This window comes from Pogona vitticeps, chromosome 7, assembly GCF_051106095.1.
Source record: "Pogona vitticeps strain Pit_001003342236 chromosome 7, PviZW2.1, whole genome shotgun sequence".
NCBI classification, from domain to species: domain Eukaryota; kingdom Metazoa; phylum Chordata; class Lepidosauria; order Squamata; family Agamidae; genus Pogona; species Pogona vitticeps.
Window position 1 is genome coordinate 4,068,945 of NC_135789.1, and position 22,530 is coordinate 4,091,474.

Consider the following 22,530-nt stretch of genomic DNA (forward strand, 5'->3'; position numbering starts at 1 on the left):
AAGGTGGCTTTCTCTTTTCAGAGCACACTGGCACACAAATTCTACGGACCTTTCCAAAGAATCACAGAATAGTAGAGCTGGAAGATTTCCTTAAGGTCACCTAGATCACTGGTTCTTAACCTTGGGTTACTCAGGAGTTTTGGACTGCAACACCAAGAAGCCTTCACCATCGGCTGTCCTGACTGGGGTTTCTGGGAGTTGAAGTTCAAAAGCATCCGAGTAACAAAGGTTAAGAACCACTGACCTAGATCATCCCATGCCAGTGAATCGTTTATTTATTATTCATTTATCCATTGAAAATATTTTTCCTCGCCTTTCTCCTTAAAAAAAATGACCCAAGCTGGCTTACATCCCTAAAAACATAATATTAAAAGTTAAAAACAGTACATGATTCAAATATTAAAGAAGAATTAATAACATTGTATTAAAAATGTTAGGTAAAAGCATTATGAAGATTTTGAGCTGGAGCTTCCCTTATCTTAGTGCAGCACTGACTACTACACCATGCTGTCTTTATAGGGCTTGTCTCAAACAGCTGTATTAAATTGAAGTGTCTTTATCATTTAAGAGTTCCATTTGCACACAGAAAAAAAAATACTGTCGATCAGTGCAGCGTTCTGTACCAAAAGGTTGTAAAAATGGAGCCAAAAGGAGACAGAGAAGACCTGTCTGTTCTTATTAGCCTTTTAAGGGCTTCTTATTCATCCTTGTGTCTCCAAGATTTGACTGGACAGACGATTCCACCTCATTTTATCATCCCCAGAAATAAGAGCCTGGAAGGACAGAGAGGTTCGTTGCAGTCAGTTTGTCTCCCTCTTTATAAAAGCTTGTTTCTGCCATGTGATAAAGGGACTTGGTGGTAAGGAAGGCGCTGCTGTTGTAGCTGCAGAAAGAATCTTGGTTCAGCTGCTACAGACTGTGGTCCTCCTTTGCTCATTGGATGGCAGGGTGCCTTGAAACTGTTTCTCTAGGGAAATAGATCACAATTTGGAGCACTAAGGTGCAACCTATTTCCCAGCAATCACATAGCATTTGGGGAAATGCCTTCCATCCCAAACCCAATCAGTGCCCAAACTGGACCTTTTTTTTGGTCCAACTCTAAGACTCCTACTTTTTTAGGCTGGGCCGGGCTGATTATCTGGCAGCCAAAAAAGAAGAAGAAGAAGAAGAAAAGAGAGAGATGAGCTGGTTGGTTGTAGTTAATGACTCTTAACTGCCTGTTCCAAACCACCCTCAAGCAGTCTGCAATCCACAAGGATAACCTGAAATTATGTGCTACTCTGGGGCAAATGCATTCCTCTCCCAACTAGTATGATGGTTACAGCTACACTGAGAGGGAACAAGGATGCCTGAGGGAACAGTGGGTGATGTCAGAAAGTCACATGAGTTCATCCCTGTGTGTTCTGGTTCCACTATACCATTGTCCACTCTCCCTTAAGCATCTCTTGCAAGAAGAGGCCTATGATTGCTCTAGAACTTTAGCTCCAGTTTTGAACTCTTCTTAACAATAGTTTTCTCATAATGCTGAAAACTAAACCCATGTACCCCATAACTTAGTGCTCATTAGATCAATTCCTGCCCTCTGAGACAGAAAAAAGTTTCCTTTGGTTTCCGAAGTCTGTCGTGACTCTACCCTTCCTTGTCTTCTCAAAATGTCCACCTCACCACTCACTGGGGATGATCTGTGGGTGCTACAGGCAATGCAGTGGCTTAATGTAATTTATGTTATTTATTTTGGTTCACTTTCTTTACACTGCTGTACAAATTTGTAGATGGGCCTTGCATGAAAACGCTGCAGGCAAGGATTAAAATCCATTGCCAAGTGCATTAGCAAATATTTACCAAGTATTTACCAGATGTAGATTGAGTGTGGGCACATTTCAGTGATACAACAGGCCTGCATAATTCTAGATATTTTAATGAGAATTGTGCAAAAGCACTACCATTTAAAGATATTTTCACTTTTGTGTATGTACATACAGTTTAAATGATCCATTTTTTCATCGTTTTCCATACATAAAAATGATACTTTTGACTCACTGGAGGTGCCAAAATGGCATGGGACTTGTGATCCAGACAGTCCAAGAAACATTAAGAAAACATCTTTATTTTATGTGCTCCTCTTGACCTGAGAAAGAGAGGAATTAGCCTTTTGCATTTTAGGAATGTGAATCGAATTGAGTTTATTACCCTCAAACACCAGCATCGAATAAATTGTACAGTACACAACAAAACAGAACATGCAACATACATACATCTTAGGAATGTGGTTGCTTTTTGTTAAGGACCTGATGCAAGTTTAGTGCCCCAACTGCCCACTGAAGGAGCATATTTGACTCCATTATTTTCTGCAAGCATATTTGTATACATAAAAAATTACACAGAAACATCTGGATAGAGGATTCTGGAAGCTGCCTCAGGTCAACTTACGGTCTTGGTTGGGAGGGCAATTCACCCCAGAATTTCAAGGTGGGGGCATTCCCTGGTCTGGTTTTTAAAATGCTTACAAAGTTGCTATCTGGGAAGTAGCATTTCCAAGGTCTAGACGAGAAGCAATAGCTGATGCCACCACCTTTCTTACAATATGCTAGAGCGATGCTACTCTGATGCTCATTATGGATTAAAATGGCAAGCAACTGGCAAACACAGATGCCTGCCTGATGTAGAAAGAAGTGGATTCCCCCCCCCATGGACTCTGCTATAGTTTTTTTTTGGGGGGGGGGCACAGTATTTGCCCAACCACCCAGGTATTGACACTGAGTCCTTCATTCTTGATCTTTCCCTCCCCCCTACTCTGCTCCCTTCATCTCCCCTCCCCTGATTTTATGTTTGCTGCATGCTTTGCAATTATCGTAGGAGCTTCATAAATAACATCCCCTCTCCCGATTAAGGTAATACAGAGCAGGAGGTGATCCAAGTGAAGGGAAGGCAGTGAGGAATGGCTGCTTTTTTTAAAGAAAGTGTGTATGTGGGGAGGGGGGAGCCACACAGTTAGGATAAAGTGCTGTGGTGTGCATGTTTTCTCTAAGAAGTGGTAATGAAGTCAGGAGCAGGTCAGGAGTTGGAAAGCAACATTGTGGCTTGACTTGTTGAGTCCCCTATCCATAGCATGTGAGCACAAGACAGATTCAGGTATGGAGATTCTAACCAGGGGTAGATTGATACAAATTCAAGTAAGCTACATTTTGGGGTCCCAGACTATGAAAGGCTTTAAACAGCACCTCCTCAATGACACATTTAGTACAATTTATTTTTTTTGGGGGGGGGGGAGAGGTAATCCTAGCATGTTAAATGTGACACCATAAGATTATGGTGAAATTGATGGTGAGTAGAGTGCAGCTGGTTTGTGCCTCCCAGATCCCTTGGTGACCCCCTACTTGAAATATTTCGTCTGACAGGGAAAACATAATGCCATATTTTGTTCCTGAAGGCCTTGAGGAAGATACATGTTTTCAATAATGCTATCCACAGGAACCCACAAGACCCACCCCATCTTCAAAAACAAAACAAAACAAAACAAAACAAAAAACAAAAAAAACCACCAAAAAACCAAAAACCCAATCTGGAAGTGTGGGTGTGATCAGATAGCAAGAAAGGTGTGTGTCCAGTTTGTGCAAGAAAATTGCAAATAACCCTTCTATATGATGTGGAATTGCTCAGCTCATCCCCACAAATGTCCAGTTTGGGCATGGATTAGCATCGGGCTGGTAGGTTATTCCACATATCAATCTGTGATCACTGGGAGACAGCTTGCATCAGATTGCAACAGAAACAGTCTGATACATGTGTTTTATGTCTGTGTGATCACAGTCCATATATCCGGAAACCTCTGGTTTTAAATTGGTGGTATTTCTGAACATCTTCAGGCTGATGGAGTGCAGAGCATCTTCTGCACATGGGAAACCGGACCCTAGTAAAGTTGCCCACTCCTGGTTTAGGACTCTCAGCCTGTTTTGATCCAACCATGTCATTGGCACTGAGTAAGAAGGCTTGTTGGATCTACTTTGTGTGTGTGTGTGTGTGTGTGTGTGTGTGTGTGTGTGTGTGTGTGTGTGTGTGTGTGTGTGTGTGTGTGTGTGTGTGTGTGTGTGTGTGTGTGTGTGTGTGTGTGTTTAAATAGAATTTAAGAACTTATTGCCTAGAAATGGTGTAAAAGGCGCATGCTGTATATTAAAGGATTTGAGTTGAACAAAGGGTGTTGTAACATGGGGAAATAGATTGTTATTTAGACTACTTGTGGAGTGATCCAGTGACGTATTTGCTGGTCATCACACAACGCATGGGGAAATGCACTCCAGCCTGGCTCTCATCCACCTGACCTTGGAGAGGTTCTACTTTTGGAGGCCCACTGGGTCAATTCTCCAGCAGATAGAAGGGTCACTTTAAGGGAGATCCCTTCTGGCACAGAGACAGTTTATGGTATGAACAAATACCTACATGCCTTCACCAGCATCTGATTGTCCCCTTAGATTTGATAAATAACTTGGGGCTAGGGTATCTACTGGGGGAGACATCCTCCTGTAAACTCATGTCTGTAAATGGAGAGTTTCATCAGTGAAGCCCCTGTTGCATGTCTCACCATCCAGAGAGGCCAGATGGATGAGAACATGAGACAGGGCTTTTCTCTTTAGTGGCCTCTCAATGGTGGAGGATCAGGTCAGACTCATCCCTGTTGTGTTTCAGACAAAATCATGTTATCCTGCTAGGCCTTTGACTTTTAAAATTGCTATTCATATGTTCTTAAGGAATGCTTTGCTTCTGTTCAGTTTTTGTACTGACATGTTATAGTCCTTTGCATTGGAATGGGTGGGAAAGTGATGTATAAATACTTTAAACATATAATAAACAAATAGCTAGCAAGGAAAACGAACCTTTGCTTGCTAAATTTCTATTTCTGCATACAAAGGATTTTTGTTAAAAGCACCAGTGCTATGTAAGGGGGGAAAAGTTGGCAACCCTACTGTGTAAGTCCTTTTCCATAGACAGGGTAAAAATATCTGCTTTCTGTACAGACTTAAAAGGACTAGGCTTTAATATTAGCAGAGAGAAAAATCTCTTAAAAGCTGGCTGTTTTAGTGCTTCTTTCTGCATGTACCCCCCTCTTCTTGCCCACACTAATGGGAAATGTAACAGTTACATTAACTATTTGGCTAAACTTCAAGAATCCCCCCCTTTAAATTCTCTATCTTATACTTGACGGTTAGCACCCATTAATCTTGTTTTATGAGTTTAAGGGAACTGCAGAATTGCAAGTTGGAAAAAAAAATCTCCCAACCTCTTCTCCAGGGAGAGCAGCGGAAAGGCAGTGGGGAACGGTGATGGTGACAGGGGCGGCAGGATGGAAGAGTGATATTTATGGACCTTTCGAAGGGTGCACTCAGCCAGGGTTGGATTTTGGCTTTCACCAGTTCTGGGACAGAAATGTACAACACACACACACAAACATTATATACAAGGAAAGTGCTTTTAGAAAAGTTGGACAAAATGTGTACCATAACAGTACATGAAAATGCATGTGGATTTTCTTTTGGATTAAAAAAAAAAACAGTTCAGAAGTTGTTTATCATTCCCTTCCTATGGAGGCATTTTCTGACCATGCAGCTTGCCCAAGGTTGCACAGGCTGGCTCATCTGCTGGGAGGCACAGTGGAGAACTGAACTCTTAACCTTAGGCTCTGCAGCCAGACATCTAACACTGAGCTATCCAGCCGGTTCATTCTTTACACACTTGAAATTCCTGCGGTGAAAGTATACATGGTGAGCTGATGAGGTGCTGATTGTTTGCAGTCAGATTACCATGGTACCCTTCAGCAATTAAAGCTCCATGCACATAAATCCTAAAAACCCATAGTCTTCCATAAATCCATACAGCACAAACTCCAGCCCCATCCATTTCCTTGAGATTTCAGGGGAAACCAAATAGATCCAATGAGATAAAATGGAGATTGGAAGAGGTGTGGCTGAGTGGGCAAGCATCTTCCTTTGTGTCTTGGGGTCATAGTTTAATCCTATGGCCTGCCTTGTAGGACTACAGCTCTTCTGCCTGTAACTGAGCTAAATAGATGACATAAAGCAGCTTCCTAGTTTCTAAGAAAATAAACCAGAAATAAAGGTACATCTTTGGCTACAAACAAGTTAGCCTGGGGGCCTCTGGGAGGTGTATCCCCACTTTCCCTGCAAAAAAAGCAAGCACAACAGAGAAGAATTCTATACCGCTAGTTAGTATGGATCTGCATGGAAAGATAAATGCAGCTGTATAAGGTAAATAAGTTCTAAAGAACTGGCCAAGAACTGATTGATGGTAACTAGAATACAAGAACTGTGAAGCAGTTTGGAGAATTATTTTTATAAAAAAATATACAAAACAATAACAAACAAACAAGTCATACCCTATAATCGTTAGCAGAGTATGACAGCCAGTGTGAAAACAGTGACAAACTAGGGCTCAGGAGACCTGGGTTCGAATCTCCACTCAGACATGGAAACTCACTGGAGGGTGTCAGTGTTAAAATCACTTCTTAATTATCTCACCTACAGTGAAAACCATGTAACATTAGGATAAATGGTATGCAACCTGACAGAACACAACACATAATTGCTAGAGTGTCAGAAGCAATCATTCTGCCCCTTCAGCCTTTTTACAAGGGGATAAATCCAGCTGTTAGTCTGAAGTAGTCAACAGGATTTTGTTAAATGTGTGGTTTTGGTAAATTATGCAAGTACCTTTGATTCAGTAGGTTTACTCTAGTTGCTACTAGTATTTGCATTGATCCTACAGTATTATGTTTTGGATCTTTATAATTAATGTTTTAAAGAGTATGGCTATGTTTCCCCTACTCTATCCCTTGCCGCACTTTGGTCCCATTTATCTTTTTGTTTAATGTTACCTGCAAATGCTTTTATACATTTTATATGTGAGAAATTGCTGAAATCCATTTTCTATAATACAGCAGAGAGAGAGAGAGAGATTTTTATTTCACTGTTATTAGCTCACGATAAGGTAAGTAACTTAGAGGGAAGATGGATTGCTCCATGAAGCATTTTTACTTTCCCAATTAATCCAGGCATAATAGTAATAAATCCACCAGGAGAAGTAATTAAATGCAACCAGCCTCTGGCATCCCTCGGCTGCTGACATGTCAGGGGTAATGTAAAGAAACATCCTTCTTTTAGAAGGGGAGTCAGCGATGGAGGGATTTGTGGGAGGAAAAAGATGGATGTCAGTGGTTCCAAGATTCCATCCTTCCCTCTCTCTCCTTCTATAGAGGCCACATTTATTCCATCAATCCCCATCAGAATGGCTTTGCTCTTCAAGATGGCAGATGAGCACCAGTAACACAATTAACCCCAGTGCACTTTTTAAATGGGTTTTCATAATGGAGAATCTCTTTTGTTTCTTGGCCTTTTCAGATTGTGTATGTGTGTGGGGGGGCACCAAGGTGAAAATGTTGTGGCAGCAATCCTCTTTTTTTCTGAATCCTGAATTTGCCACTGTGAGCTGGATAGCTCTGTGGTTTAGGTATCTAGCTGCGGAGTCAGAGGTTGGGAGTTTAATTCTGTCTATGCCTCCTGTGAGTAGAGCCATACTGTGTGGCCTTGGGCAAGCTGCACTGTCCCAGAATGCCCCTAGAAAAATGGGATGGTATACCAGTTCTGAGTACTTTCTGCCTGAACTGACTTGATGGCACAAGATGATGGTGGTAAAAGGATGTGTGCAGCAGTTCTGGATGATTCTTTCTCTCAGTGCTACTCTGTGCATACTGCTGGGCTGGCCCTGCTACTCAGCAGAATACGGTGACTTTGTTAGGCCAAAAGTTTTGGCTTTAAACCATGAAATGGTGGAAGTATGAAAAGCAATTGTTTGCTTTTATATACATTTTTTTCTTACCTGCCATGGGGAAGGAGGTTGGACTAAGACCCGTGAACTAGGTAGGCCAGGAGCTGTTCTTCTATTTCTTAATTCTGCAAATAATATTTCATTCCTTCCTTCTTTATCTTTCCATAAGAAGAGACACTGAAGGCAATTAACTGTAAGAAAGCATGCATTAAAAACAGCTTTAATTGCAATGGAACATAAAAGCAAATACAATAAAAATACAAGTGTATCATGTCAACCTATCCTTCCTGGGGAGATATGGTCCTTCAGATCTTGTCCTTGACTAGGCCATTTAGTGCTTTATTGGTCAGAACCAGCACTTTGAACTGTGTCTGGAAAACAGACCAGTAGCTAATGAAGCTGTTATTAACAAGGGAGTTGTATGCTTCCTGCAACCTGCCCTGGTTTTCAGTCTGGCAACAGCACTGCAGACTAGTTGACGTCGACCCATTCAGCCATTGTGAAAGCTGCCTCTGTACTCAAGTTTGGCCTGATCCCAGGCCTGTTCACTAATGCCAGAGGTTAGCTGACCCTTGCAGAATCATGATGGCTTTTCTGGAAACTATGGAGGCTTCAGGATGTGGGTTTTGTGTCTCATCTGGACATCTGTCCCTGATACCATAGTTGCTTGCTTGCTCAGGGTTGATTCAGAACACTTTCTTCTGCGTGTTTTTTTAAATTCACTTCCTGTATAGACCCTCCAAGATATGTCCCTTATCCCAGCAGCCATTGCTTGTTGCCAAAATAAACAGTGCTGGCTTCTGTAATATTGATGGAGCATGCACAGGAAGTGAGTATGCTGATGGAACCGTTGCTCATGGTGAAAGCAGCCTATGGGGCAGCAACAAAGGAACACAGGAGCCATTCTAAAGATATGGCCGCGCCAAGGAAAGAATTCCTTCATATAAAGTAAAAATTAGAATTTGCCTTATTGGGGTGTGTGTGTGTCAGATGTTCTCTGCCAACCTAGATTTTGGGTGGAAAGCTGGAGAGACTTTTGCATCACTTTATGAAAATGAAAACTACTACGAGGATGAGATGGATGGACAGTGTCATCAAAGCGACCAGCATGAATTTGACCAAACTCGGGGAGGCAGTGGAAGATAGGAGGGCCTGGCGTGCTGTGGTCCATGGGGTCATGAAGAGTCAGACATGACTAAAGGATGACGACATTCTTAGAATGCCATTTTGAGGAAATGCCATGTATAGAAAAAGTTGAATTCCTAAATTATTTCATTCCTGTTACACATTTCATCACATAAAACCGCCATTCATTCTTCCAAATGGCTTTTTAAGTGAAGAAAGAAAGAAAGAAAGAAAGAAAGAAAGAAAGAAAGAAAGAAAGAAAGAAAGAAAGAAAGAAAGAAAGAAAGAAAGAAAGAAAGAAAGAAAGAAAGAAAGAAAGAAAGAAAGAAAGAAAGAAAGAAAGAAACCACCTAACTGCCAGACACATCAAGAAATATTCCTTGTTACACACAAAAAAAGCATGGCTTCTATTTATTATGTTACATTTGCTATGTAACTTTATTTCTGTCTTGTCACCAAAAGGAAAGCAAAGTAAGTTCACCAGATCTAGATAACTGTTTTACTTACCCTTTACTACTCCTAAGTTTTGGACTCAAGGAGACTGGTGTGGCACAAGGCTCTGTGGCCCATCCCTTTTGTGCCAGTTTCTTAGCTTTATACACTAGTCTAGGTAAAACAGCATCCAAGTGGGTTTGCAGAGAAGGCGAGCTGGTAGAGAGCACAGCTCTTCTCTAGCAGTTTACTTGCCTGTTACCTGCAAGGAATTCCAGGACTTTTGCAACTGCTATGGGAGTTGTGGAAAACAAACTGGAACAAATTCAGAGGAGGGCAATAAGGATGATCAGGGGACTGGAAGCCAAACGCTGTGAGGAAAGACTGAAAGAACTGGGGATGTTTAGCCTTGAGAAAAGAAGATGGAGGGGAGATGACAACACTTTTCAAATATTTGAAAGAGTGTCACACACAGGAGGGGCAGGACCTGTTCTTGATCATCCCAAAGTTCAGGACACATAACAATGGGCTCAAGCGACAGGAAGCCAGATTTAGGCTGAATATATGGAAAAACTTCTTAACTGTTAGAACAGTATGATAATGGAATTGGTGACTGCAGGAGGTGGTGAGTGCTCAGCACTGGAGGCATTCGAGACAAAATTGAACAACCATCTGCCAGATATGCATTAATTTGAATTCCAATGTTGAGAAGAAGGGTTGGACTCAAAGGCCTTATGGGCCCCTTCCAATTCCATGAATCTGTAATTCTTTGAAAAACCTTCTTTGTAAAGTTTGGAACTTCCTTGAGAACATTGAAAAGGTATTAGGTTTAACTGTGTCCTTTGCATGAATACATTCTTAGGTGATACACTTCACCTGTAGCCCAAGACTGGTTTACCTCATTCTAACAGAGCTTTAGATGTGCTAAAGTTTCCAGTGTCCTCCAGGAGTATAATCCAGGTTGCTGCATGCTGGAATTTGTAGTCTTGAAAAGGTAACATTTACCCAAGATCTAAGTTGCAGCTGGGAGATATGCATTCTTTTTCTTGCCCTCAGTTGCAACACAAGTCTCTTAGCCTAACCAACTCTGATTGACAAAGACATTCTCTGCTTCTATCTCCATGGCACGTTACTTCTCCCATTGCGATCTCATTAATAGATTTACTTATTTGAAAATCATTATCCAGGCAGACAGGCCTAACGAAGAAACGGTCTCCCAGGGGCGACTCATTAGGGAAGCTGCTGGATTGCTACTTCAAGAGATTTTTCTCCTGATGGTAGGCACAAAAGCTATTTGACAACACACAGATATCGCTGTCAGGGATTAAATTTGAAAAAAGGAAAGAAAAGAAAAGTGCGAAATGGGAGAAATGCTTTTTAACATGTCTACATATATCAAAACTCTTTTATCAAATTCTTGAAATGTCAGAGTTCAACATAACCAAAATCCCCTAGCTACCCTGTTTCCCCCAAAATAAGACCTAACCTGAAAATAAGCCCTAGTATGATTTTTCAATACCTCTTCATGGATTGCTGCCTTGTCATGGCGAAAGGGCTTGAGTAACTCAGAGAAGCTATGGGCTATGCCATGCAGGGACACCCAAGACAGACAGGTAATAGTGGAGAGTTCTGACTAAACGCGATCCACCTGGAGCAGGAACTAGCAAGCCACTCCAGTATATTTGTCAAGAAAACTCCATGGATAGAAACAAAAGGCTAAAAGATATGACGCTGGAAGATGTCCAGCATGCTACTGAGGAAAAGTGGAGGACAAGTACAAGTAGCTCCAGAACTAATGAAGTGGTTGGGCCGAAGCCAAAAGGACACTAAGCTGCGGACGCACCTGGAACTGAAAGGAAAGTCCGATGCTGCAAAGAAAAATACTGCATAGGAACCTGGAATGTAAGATCTATGAACCTTGGGAAGCTGGATGTGGTCAAACAGGAGATGGCAAGAATAAACATTGACATCCTGGGCGTCAGTGAACTAAAATGAATGGAAATGGGCGAACTGAATTCAGATGATTATCATATCTACCATTGTGGGCAAGAATCCTGTAGAAGAAATGGAGTAGCCCTCATAGTCAACAAAGAGTGGGAAAAGCTGTACTGGGATAAAATCTCAAAAATGATAGAATGATTTCAATACGAATCCAAGGCAGACCTTTCAACATCACATTTATCCATTTATGCACCAACCACCAGTGCTGAAACTGACCAATTCATAGAACTTACAACACCTCCTAGAACTGACACCAAAGAAAGATATTCTTCTCATTATAGGCGACTGGAATGCTAAAGTAGGGGGTCAAGAGATAAAAGGAACAACAGGTAAGTTTGGCCTTGGAGTTCGAAATGAAGCAGGGCAAAGGGTAATAGAGTTTTGTCAAGAGAACAAGCTGGTCTTCACAAATACTCTTTTCCAAGAACACAAGAGGTGATTCTACACATGGACATCACCAGGTGGGCAATACCGAAATCAGATTGATTATGTTCTCTGCAGTCAAAGTTGGAGAAGCCCTATACAGTCAGCAAAAACAAGACCTGGAGCTGATTGTGGCTCTGATCATCAGCTTCTTATAGCAAAACTCAAGCTTAAACTGAAGAAAGTAGGAAAAACCACTGGGCTAGTCAGGTATAATCTAAACCAAATCCCTTATGAATACACAGTGGAAGTGAAGAACAGATTTAAGGAACAAGATTTGGTGGACAGAGTGCCCGAAGAATTATGGATGGAGGCTTGTAACATTGGAGAGGAGGCAGCACCAAAAACCATCCCAAAGAAAAGGGAATGGAAGAAAGCAAAGTGGCTGTCCACAAAGAGGCCTTACAAATAGCAGAGAAGGGAAACAAAATGTAAGGGAGATAGGGAAAGTTACAGAAAATGGAATGCTGACTTCCAAAGAATAGCAAAGAGAGACAAGAGGGCCTTCTTAAATGAACAGTGCAAAGAAATAGACGAAAATAACAGAAAAGGAAAAAACAGAGATCTGTTCAGGAAAGTCGGAGATATTAAAGGAACATTTTGTGCAAAGATGGACATGATAAAGGACAAAAATGGTAGGGACCTAACAGAAGCAGAAGACATCAAGAAGAGGTGGCAAGAATATGCAGAGGAATTATACCAGAAAGATCTGGATGTCCCGGACAACGCAGATAGTGTGGTTGCTGACCTTGAGCCTAGAGAGTGAAGTCAAGTGCGCCTTAGAAAGCATGGCTAACAACAAGGCCAGTAGAGGTGATGGCATTCCAGTTGAACTATTTAAAATCTTAAAAGATGACACTGTTAAGGTGCTACACTCAAGATGCTTTTTTTTAAAAAAGATGCCAGCAAGTCTGGAAAACTCAGCAGTGGCCAGAGTCTACATCCCAGTCCCAAAGAAGGGCAGTGCCAAAGAATGCTCCAATTACCGTACAATTGCACTCATTTCACACACTAGCAAGGTGATGCTCAAAATCCTCCAAGGTAGGCTTCAGCAGTATGTGGACCGAGAACTCCCAGAAGTACAAGCTGGATTCCGAAGAGGCAGAGGAACTCGAGACCAAATTGCTAACATGAACACTGTCTTATTTTCAGGGAAACACGGTATGTAGGAAATGTTTTTGTTTTACACTATTGAGTATACTTTGGTTGCATTAGAAAGGGATTGGACCAGGCACCCCAAACTCAACTCAGTTCCATCTGGCTGCACTGGACCACAACACCCATCTTCCTCAGGTAACATGAAGAAGCCTGGCTGTGGCAGCTCAGTGGAACTGAGGACTGTTAGGTAAAACTTAATGCTTATTCATGAGGAAGCCCATTTAAGGATAGTGTAAGAAAAAAAAGGAACATAAAACTTAGGCTTGGAATTCTCTAGAACTGACTTCCATACACGTGTACAACTATAAAGTTTTTGGAAGGACTTTCCTTTGAGGGATATTTTAGGCTACTTAAAAAGAGGCCCTATAGATCTGGCACTGCAAACAGAGAACTCTTTAGGAAACCTGGAGAGGCCAAGAGATGTCCTTGGTATCACAAAATGTTACCAAGCTGTAGAAAATTATGCATGGTATGGGGAATGCAGATAAGGGTAAGTGTCCTTCACTCTTTCATAACACTTCAACCCCAGATGGTCCAACGAAACCAAACAGTGGGAGTATTAAGGTTTATTAAACAAAGACTTCAGCGATGCATAGTTTAGCTGTGGAATTTGCTACTCAAAATGTAGTGGTACCTCCTATTAGAGATGTATTTTAAAAGGGGATTAAGGTGTCACTACCTCCTAGTTATGCTTAACACTATTTTACTTCCAGCATCAGAAACAGCATTCTATCAATATCTATCAACATCACGTCCTGGAATATAAATTGTTTCAGTACCCTATTCCAGCCTGGAACTAGACTGAAATTGACTAGAATAATCTGTTTCTTCCACCGCCTCCCAGCTATCAGTTTCTCTCAAGCACTTTGCTCGTAAAGGGTGTATGCTTGACAATGAGACACTCGTGCTATAATGAGAAGAATCTGGCTAGATCAGATCAGGACCTGTCTTCATTCACAGAGGCCCTTTTTGTAAATGGGGGTGTTCTGTTTAGATGTCACAGACACTGATAGACCACTTCTTTCTCTCTAGTCAGCTTTCAAAGGCCTCTAAGCTTACCACAACATCTGGTTAGCCAATTCTATCAGGTATTTTGTGAAGAATACCTTTTTGAACTGAACGGTGGCTGTTTTATGTTGTAGCTAGAATTTTGTTGCTAAATAGTTTTGTTATGAACTGTTGGATAGCTCAATGGTTCAGGTATCTGACTGTGGAGTCAGAAGTTGAGAGTTCAGTTTCTCACTTTGCCTCCTTCCCAGGGGCTGGATCCCATGATCCATCAGGTCTTTTCCAGCTCTGCAGTTCTTAGTTTATTATTTTACTTTTATTTCTTATTATTTTTCTTTTAGGTTTATTATAAACCATTTTGATGATTAATTATTAAATCATTTTGATTATTATTTCTATAAAACAACAGGCCTCATATGTGCGGACATATTCTGGAATTGGACTTAGAGACAACTGGCTTTACTTTTAAGTAAATCTGCCTGTGATTACATTGTAACACTGCAATATTATGTGAAGCTAGCCAAGAATAAGTCTTATTGAAATCAGTAGAATTTAGTAGCCTGCATAGTGTAGTGGTTCAATGTCCAAAACCATGCAGAGGCATAGATTTACCTGATCAACCCCACAAGGTTGTTTTTCTATAAATAGCATTGGGAAGAGCCATGTTCCACCTTGAGATCATCAGAAGAAAGCCAAGGTGTAAATGTAATTTGTAAGAAATAACCCATGTAGTCCTGCACATAATTAACTGGAAATTGGTTTCATTGAACTTAATAGGAATTGTTCCTCAACAGATAAGAACAAGTTTTTGTGCTAAAACAAAAGGCAGCTAGCCGATCCTGCTATTCTTGGTTCTTTTGCTTTGCACTTTTCCCTTAAAAACTGTAATCTTATTAGGAAGTTAGATCAAACTTGGCAGGATTTACTTCTGAATAAAACTTACTCAGGACTGGACAGAATGAATACATTTCCTATTGATTTTATGGCACAGCTAGTTCCATTTTAAATTTTTTTTTAAATATACATTTACTTATAATAACAACAGTGTAAGTATAAACATGTGCACAAAAACATGTGCACAAAACTTCAAAAGACATATTGTATATATATAAAAATGTATGTGAGATTAAAGGTGATTCCAAACAGAAGGCAATTAGTGATGCTCATGGACTGTTAGTGGGAGACAGTGGTTAAAAATTTTGTACGGGAACCTGCAAGATTCCAGTTTGAGATTTCACAGAGTCATGAAACTCACTTCCTGGGTCAGCTGCTCTGTCTCAGGCTGGCCTGCCTCGCAAGGTTGGGGGGAAAGAATATGCTCTCTTGAGCTCATCAGAGGAAAGGTGGGGTGTAATCATAACACCTAAATGCAGAAGTTGTTCCACTGTAAGATTCAGGGGCAACTGTGAACGCCTCTCGAGACTGAAGGATGCCTAATCAAGATATGTTCCATGTGAGAATCTTTAACTTCTTTGTTTGTCCTGCCATCCCATAAAAACTGAGTGGACAATAAGCTTTCATTTCTATATGGAAAATAAACAAAGTATTGCCTGAGGACAAGTGGAAGGGAGGGAATGATACACTTCCCTTCACTGTATAACAGGGTTCTTGTGCTGCATATCAGGCAGAAATTCAACAGGTATCAATGCTTTCCTATCTCTGCATGCCAGGAACAGTTTTTTTTTTTAAAAAAAACTGGTACCTTTTTTGTGGAAGGTGAGGACAGTGGAAGATCAGGAGACAGGAAAGATAATGTTGCTTTTAAAAAACCCTGAATTAATCTGATCTAGATTCTAGGTCCAAATATAGCCTCATCTAGAGCAGGTTGCTGTAAGTCAGAACCGACTTAATGTCACATAACAACAGCAGATCCACTGGCACGAGCAAAAACTAATATAAATGCCGTTGGGCATCCCTCACACGGGGTTAAAATTGGAGTGAGCTCCATTATCTACCTGAAAAGTAAGGTTAATGGAACTCTATAAGAAGAAAAATGAGAGTTATTATTGTTGTTTTTTAAAAAAATCCAATCTAGATGTCTTAGCAGATGGCGAGGACAGTGGAACGCCAAGAGACAAGAGGAAAAAAAACGGAGAGAAAATAAACAGGGATCCCGGACCGATGTAGCAGTCACTGGAGCGGATGGCTGCGCTTTCCTGCCGGTCCCCAGACGCCGCACGGCCTGCCTCGGGAAACGTCTTAAGCTGCACCTTTAAAAGTCACATCACGTTTAGAGGCCTGATTATCCATTAACCTGATGTGAGCCGTATTTCCTGCGGGTGGCGTCTCTCCCCTCATTCTCCCCGGTTCCTCTCTCTCTCTCTCTCTCTCTCCCGCCTGCCCCCCCCCCCCACTCACCCCCCTTCCACCTCTCTTTGGAGGCAGGCGAGCAAACAGGCGGAGAGCCAGTCAGCCAGCCAGCAGCGAAGCTGGGCTTGCTTTCTCTCTTCATCATCTCTCTCTCTCTCTTTCTCTCTCTCCCCCCCCCGTACCTCTCTCACCCTCCCCTCACTCCTCTCTCTCTCTCTCTTTCTCTCTCTTGCCAAGCCTCCCCTCGGCTTGCCCCCTCCCCTTTTCCTTATCAGCAATTCAGATCGCATGCAGATTCCCACCCCCTTCCCTCTCTCTCTCGGTCGCTTTTTCTCACACTGGCAAAAGAGCGAGCGAAAGCAGAAGAATCACCCTGCGCCGCCTCCGAGCTGGAAACCCATCCTTTCCTCTTTCTCCCTCCCTCCCTTTGCTTGCTTTTCTTTTCTTTTTTTCCTCTCCCTTTCTTCTCTCTCTAATCTCCCCTCTCCGCAGCTACAAAAGTAACCTCGCGGTTTCCTCCCTCCATGCAACCGAGGGTTGTTTTGGGGGGTGCCACCGAGCAGTCCTAGGGCTCGATTTTAGCCAAGCCCTTACCGTCTTCTCTCTTTCTCTCTCTCTCTCTCCCCCACCGCCCCCCCGGCCCCCTCCACCTCCTTTTCGGCGACCCGATGTGGTGGGAAAAGCGACCCCCCGGCTTCGTCCGGGTTCGCCTCCTCCTCCTGCTGCTGCTGCTGCCTCTGGCATCGTGGCTCGGGAGTTGCAGAGCCAGCTGTCCCGAGAGAGAACTGGAGAGGCGAGAGGAAGAGGCCAACGTCGTCCTCACGGGGACCGTGGAAGAAATCATGAACGTGGATCCGGTTCATCAGACTTACTCTTGCAAGGTGAGAGGAATGCGGAGCGTGGGAGGCGTGCGTGTGCGGGTGGGTGGGCGCAAAAGCGGCGGCTCCTTTAGGTTTTTGTGTTTTGTTTCTTTGGAGGAAGGGAAGCCTCTGTGCACCGACCCGAGGCGCGCGGGGAGCTCCAAGCGGAGCGAGACCTTGGTGGTTCCTTCGCGATCTGCAGAAAGGAAAATGAAAAGAAAGTTTGCCTTTGTTTTAAGCAGGTCTTTTATTTCAGTCCTTCCACTTGTTGGCTTCCTGTTCCTCCTCCTCTCTTCCTTTGCAAAATGCTGCTGGGCAAGAAATGGCACTGCAAGAGGGCGAGGAGGTGTGCTTATTTTTTTTTTAAGCCAAAGGTTACCTTTTCCGAGGCCCTGATTTAGGAAGGATGGGGTTGTTTTTACACCACAGACACACAATCTTGCAAAGAAACCCCCCCCCCCGCCATCCGGTTTCATGCTAGCCCCCTCCTCATCCCAGGCTACTTTCGGGGCTCTTGACTATCCCTGCTTGTAACTGGTAAGCCTGTAAGGGTCTGATTGCAGGGTGAAAGGCTTTTGAGATGAATTTTATTTTTCCTTAAGAGCACCCTGAGAAGTAGGTTATTTTCTTAACTGAAACATAGCACCACATCCCACTGAAGGTGCAAGTGGCTATTTCAGATGAGAGAGAGAGAGAGAAGCAATTTTACCACCTCTGCTTTTTAGCAACTGTTGCTAGAACTAAAGGTTGCTCCTTATAACGAACTGAACACCCCTGCCTGCAGAAAGAAGGATATAAAAACAATGGTTAAAGAAACAGTTTCCCTCCTTACATTACAACTGGACATTTTTTCATGAGATTTTCTTGATTTTTAAGATTCTTCTTCAGGTTTAAGGGTGACACTTTCCCCCTTTTGGTGCATTCCTGGGGGAGTGGACCCTTGATAAATGTTCTTGTTCTTAAAAGGGAAAAGGTAACCAAAGGAGGGGTGAAGAAGGTACCAAGGGAGATACATGCTGTTGATGTAAGTCATACAACCATCCTCTTTACTCAAGTCAAGCCAGAATGGAAATGGGGGCCTCTTACAGAGGTCTTTAACATGGAACTTGAAATTGTCAAAAATTCTATAGAAATCAATGGGAACATTTTTTTACTCCTAATATTAACAACTTAACCAGAGGCAAGTATTACTGAACACTAAGGTTTACTTTCTGACAGTGGTGTTCATACTAGAGCTTGGTATAGTTGCATTTTTGCACTACAATATAACTCCCAGAATCCACCCACCAGCATGGGAACTGGGCATTGTAGTGCAAAACATATCTTTTCCACACAGAACCTGGAGTGGTACTTCATCCCTTTGCTGATTTTGGGGTAATTCCATTGAACCTCTGGGAAACAGTCTGTCCCTGAGCATGTTATTGTGACTTGTAAGCTGGAAGTTATTTTGGTGGATCAGACCAAGGTCCACATAATCTGGGATTCGGTTTCCACCTGGAGCCAGAAAGGTGCCCCTTATGGGAGGCACACCTCCAGGCTGCAAACAAGCAAAATGTGCTGCTTATATACCACTCCATCCATAGTGCTTTCAACACTCTCTGGGTGGTTTACAGTTAAATTCTGCCGGTTACATATTGCCCCCACCCCGCAAGCTGGGTACTCAGTTTACCGACCTTGGAAGGATGGAAGGCTGAGTCAACCTCAAGTTGGCTACCTGAGCCTGTTGGGATCAAACTCAGATTGTGCGCAGAGCCTTGACTGCAGTACTGCAGTTTAACCACTGTGCCATAAGGCTCCTTTAAGCAGGCGAGCAAAAAAATCTTGCTTTCAACAGGGGACCTCTCAGTTTATCATGTGCCAGGGCACGTGATTGTCTTGCTGGCCACAGAAGAAAGAGCTTGTCTTCCTCTGTGGCTGACACTTTGTGGGGTGATGAAGGAGGTGGTAGAATGATCTTTCCTTCACCTGCATAGGCTTCCTTGCTGCCTATGACAAGTGTTTGAAGATGAAGCTGACCTGTACATTTCCAGGACTTCTTTTTTTCTGTATTATCCTTTTAAAGCCATCAGTTTTGCCCTGTTTTGGTGAATTCACACCATTAGGGAGAGAACAGATTTACCCTATTGTAGCATCCTGTTCACTTAGCTCTGTTGCTTACTGTGCATATGAGAGGGAGGCAATCTGAAGTGCAGGGTCAGCTTTTCGTACTTAGAGTCCCTGCCTTGTTTAGAACATCTCAAGCATGGAGAAGGCTGATCAGTGAAGGAAGCAGCAAACACATAAAGAATTTAATTGGGAAGAAAGGAGAGGAACACCTTGCTCATGACAATGTGGCAGTGAGTTCCACAAGCTAAATGCCACTTCAAGATTCACAGTCATAGATTTCAGCAGGATGCTGAAATTTATGTGGAGGGTGGGTCTGTCTGTGGCATAACTAACCAAGAACCAGTGTCACCTTTGAAAACTGACCAGCGTGTTTTCTTTGGCATAAGCTCTTGTGGACCTCAGCCCACTTCACCTGATGCACTGTCTGAAACAGGCAAATATTTATATGCATGCTTTGGATAGAAGGGGAATAAAAAAGAAAGACAGTTTTTTATGGCTGTGATGGATAAAACCACTCCAGAGGCTTTGCAGTGTTAATAAATACATAGAAAAACAGACAGATGTACAGACACACATGGACAGACCAACAGAAGTGGGTTTCCTCCCAGCAATGTCCCAGGTATCTCAATCTATTTAAAACTTCCATGATAGGCTAAGTATCTCTGGGGCTATATTCTGTCTTGGGAGAAAGAGAGAGGTGAAGAAGAGTGCCTCTGAGCGTGTGAAGGTGACTTTTCCTTTGAGCAGCCTAAGCAATCTTATGAAGCTGCTTTCCACTGAGTCAGAATAGACGGTGACTCTCCAGGGTCTTTGGCTTTCAGTCTGCTATCTGGACCTTTTCTAAAATCAAAGATGAGAGAAACTGAACCCTTGCTGCTTAGTCGTGGTCCTTAAATCCGAGGTTAAAAACATGCCCTAAATAAGAGGCAGCTTATATGATGGATGTTTTTGTGTTGCTGTGGATGTGGACCTGTTCTTCCTCTCTTTGGAAACACACTGGCTGCGTCCACCAAACCTCATGCACAGTAGCTTCTCCCTAGCCTTTGATAATATGAGTGTCCAAAGCCTATGAGCTCCATCCAGCAGTGGTGACCGGTCGGACCTAAAGAAGAGGCAGGGTTGTAGTCCAGCAGAGGTAGACAAACAGAACAACCACTTTTCTTCCTGCAGAACCAAAAATTTTCCGCCCCAGTCTCATGGACTAGCAGCAGCTCTGCAGCCATTTGGACAGGATTTTCGCCCTGCCTCATACTTGCCAGCGGTTGAGTTTTGGGACTTTATAGATGCAATAAATAAGATTCTTACTGCAAGAAGGGAAGTGGACCTGTTGGCCTTTAGGCCCCTTCCTACTCAATTATTCTATGGTTCTATGGGAAAAAAGTGTCTGTTATCTTAGAACTGGCATTCCTGTATGACTCTTAGATTGTGTAAGACTCAGGTCATTCTTTTCCTTTTGAGTCCCTGATACTAGTATGGAGGGAGGCACATTGAGCACAGAATCATGCAGAGGCACAACAATCAATCAATCAATCTCTGAGTGGGTGCATTCTGAATTTCAAGTTGAACGTACCTGAATGATCCTGCCACACTTTCTGCAGAGAGTTGGTGCTCCTTCTATATAAACGTACAGTACTGTAGTTGATTCCCCCAAAAGCAAATAAATCCCCCCCTTAAAAAAAAGAGAGAGAGACTTGATTTCACAAGAGTTTAATTTTGGAAGGTGAAAACCACCCTCACTTGCTCGGACGGCTAAGCTCGTCATTGTACGCAGTGTCTTCAAAGCAACCACAAATTCAGCCAGATCTCTTCTGGATTTCTGATACAAACCAAAATCTGCGAATCGTTTGCCCCACAAGATATTCCTGTCTTGGCTATAGGCAGTGCTTCTGACTCTCTCTCCTTTCCCCCTCCCCTCCTTCCTCTAAATGCACTTCTGAATCCGATTTAAAGGCATGGACATGTGTTTTTCATTGGAAACGTTTAAATGCTTCGGCACATAATTATGTATTTTTAGATGCGCGAGTAACCTTCCTAAAAGAGAGTCTAACCTCTAAAATGGAGAGTCCTCAGAAAGCTGCTGTTAAGGGAACCCAACCCTAGACATCTATAGCAAAGGTCTTTTTGCACTTTCTGGTTGGAGAAGCTTCAAAACCACAAGTTGGAAGAGCGCTTCTTGCTGAAAACTTAGCTCCATGTGCACTCCTGTTTTTTTTTTAAAAAAACCTCCCTTTCAACCTCTCCCTATTGTTGAGCTTCAAAGTTACCTCCTGGCTATAGATTTCTCTTTCCTTCTGCAAAATCTGTGTGATTGCAAAAAGAAATGATTAAAAGGAAATAAAGATTAACATCTGAAATGCCAACCTTCCATGATTGAGGGCAATTTTTTAAAAAATGGGCATTACATGACATGTGATGTGTAATCGTCTGTAGAGGAAGAGGCTGGCAAATTCAGTGACAAATGGCCTATCAAAAATACCAGCAATTGCAAGGAAGGGAATGATACTGGGGTTTTGTGGGTTTTTTCCCTTTTGACTACTGAGTATTTTTTGTGCTTGGGGGCCCTCTGTAATCTGTTTAAAAGGTGAATCATGGCTCCTGAATGCTCCAAGGAATGGCAATACACAGTTTTTGTGTTTTGTTTCTAAATATAATTTATTTTATTTTCTTTTTCTTGGAGGAGCCTAGATGGGAGGGAAGGCTGCAGAAAGAGCCTTGGGCAAAAGGCGTACTTGCAGCACTTTAGCCGCCATGGCGATGCAGCAAAGCCCTCTGCCCCACTGAGCTTACAGTGCAGGTTTTCTGATACTGGGTAGAAAACCTCTGCAGAGGGAGGAGAGAAGATCTTAATGAATGAATGATTACCTTAAGAGGCAGTTCCTCCTGCATGGAATCAGAGGCATGCCACACAGCTTCACCTCCCCTGGGCCTCTGTTTGCCGGATTTCTTTTTTTGTTGAAACTTCACGGGTGAATGTCATAGCAAATACCTCCAGGGCTGTTAAGTATGTGGTTCTCCAAAAGTTCTTGTTTGGTCTTGAAATAAATTTTGCTACTGCCATAAAACCCCTGTGTTTATTTCTAAGGTATCCCTGCGTACATGGAATTAACAGGAACCACACAGGTTGTTCTAGAGCTGGGGATAATTAATTTTGCACTCTACTGCTGGAAAATTAAGCTCAAGAGTCCTTTTTCTCCCCCCCAAATGCATTGCAAGTGTGAATTTTACAGTCATGGTGGCATACTGGATGGAAAAATTAGAGGATTTAAGTGTT

General features: G+C 42.5%; 1 protein-coding gene and 1 long non-coding RNA gene across 8 annotated transcripts in view; one reads left to right on the forward strand and one right to left on the reverse strand.

The window, feature by feature from the left end:
- Positions 1 to 1,743: 1,743 nt before the first annotated feature.
- On the reverse strand, positions 1,744 to 21,908 carry LOC140701629 (uncharacterized). Of its 3 annotated transcripts, none has more exons than XR_013538056.1 (3): positions 17,166 to 21,908; positions 7,888 to 8,027; positions 1,744 to 5,736 (listed from the first exon to the last, which is right to left on the reverse strand). It is a non-coding gene; the product is annotated as an uncharacterized LOC140701629 (long non-coding RNA). The 3 variants fall into 3 exon arrangements; XR_012080536.2 differs by lacking the exon at positions 17,166 to 21,908 and adding an exon at positions 16,944 to 17,074 and having other exon boundaries at positions 1,744 to 2,128; XR_013538057.1 differs by lacking the exon at positions 17,166 to 21,908 and adding an exon at positions 16,944 to 17,074 and having other exon boundaries at positions 1,744 to 5,410.
- Positions 16,962 to 22,530, forward strand: part of AGRN (agrin) — a 192,721-nt gene continuing 187,152 nt past the window's right edge. For all 5 annotated transcript variants that reach the window (XM_078379240.1, XM_078379242.1, XM_020782252.3 and 2 more), the window contains exon 1: positions 16,962 to 17,174. In XM_078379240.1, coding sequence (XP_078235366.1) covers positions 16,962 to 17,174 — 213 coding nt within the window. The remainder of the gene's footprint in view (positions 17,175 to 22,530) is intronic.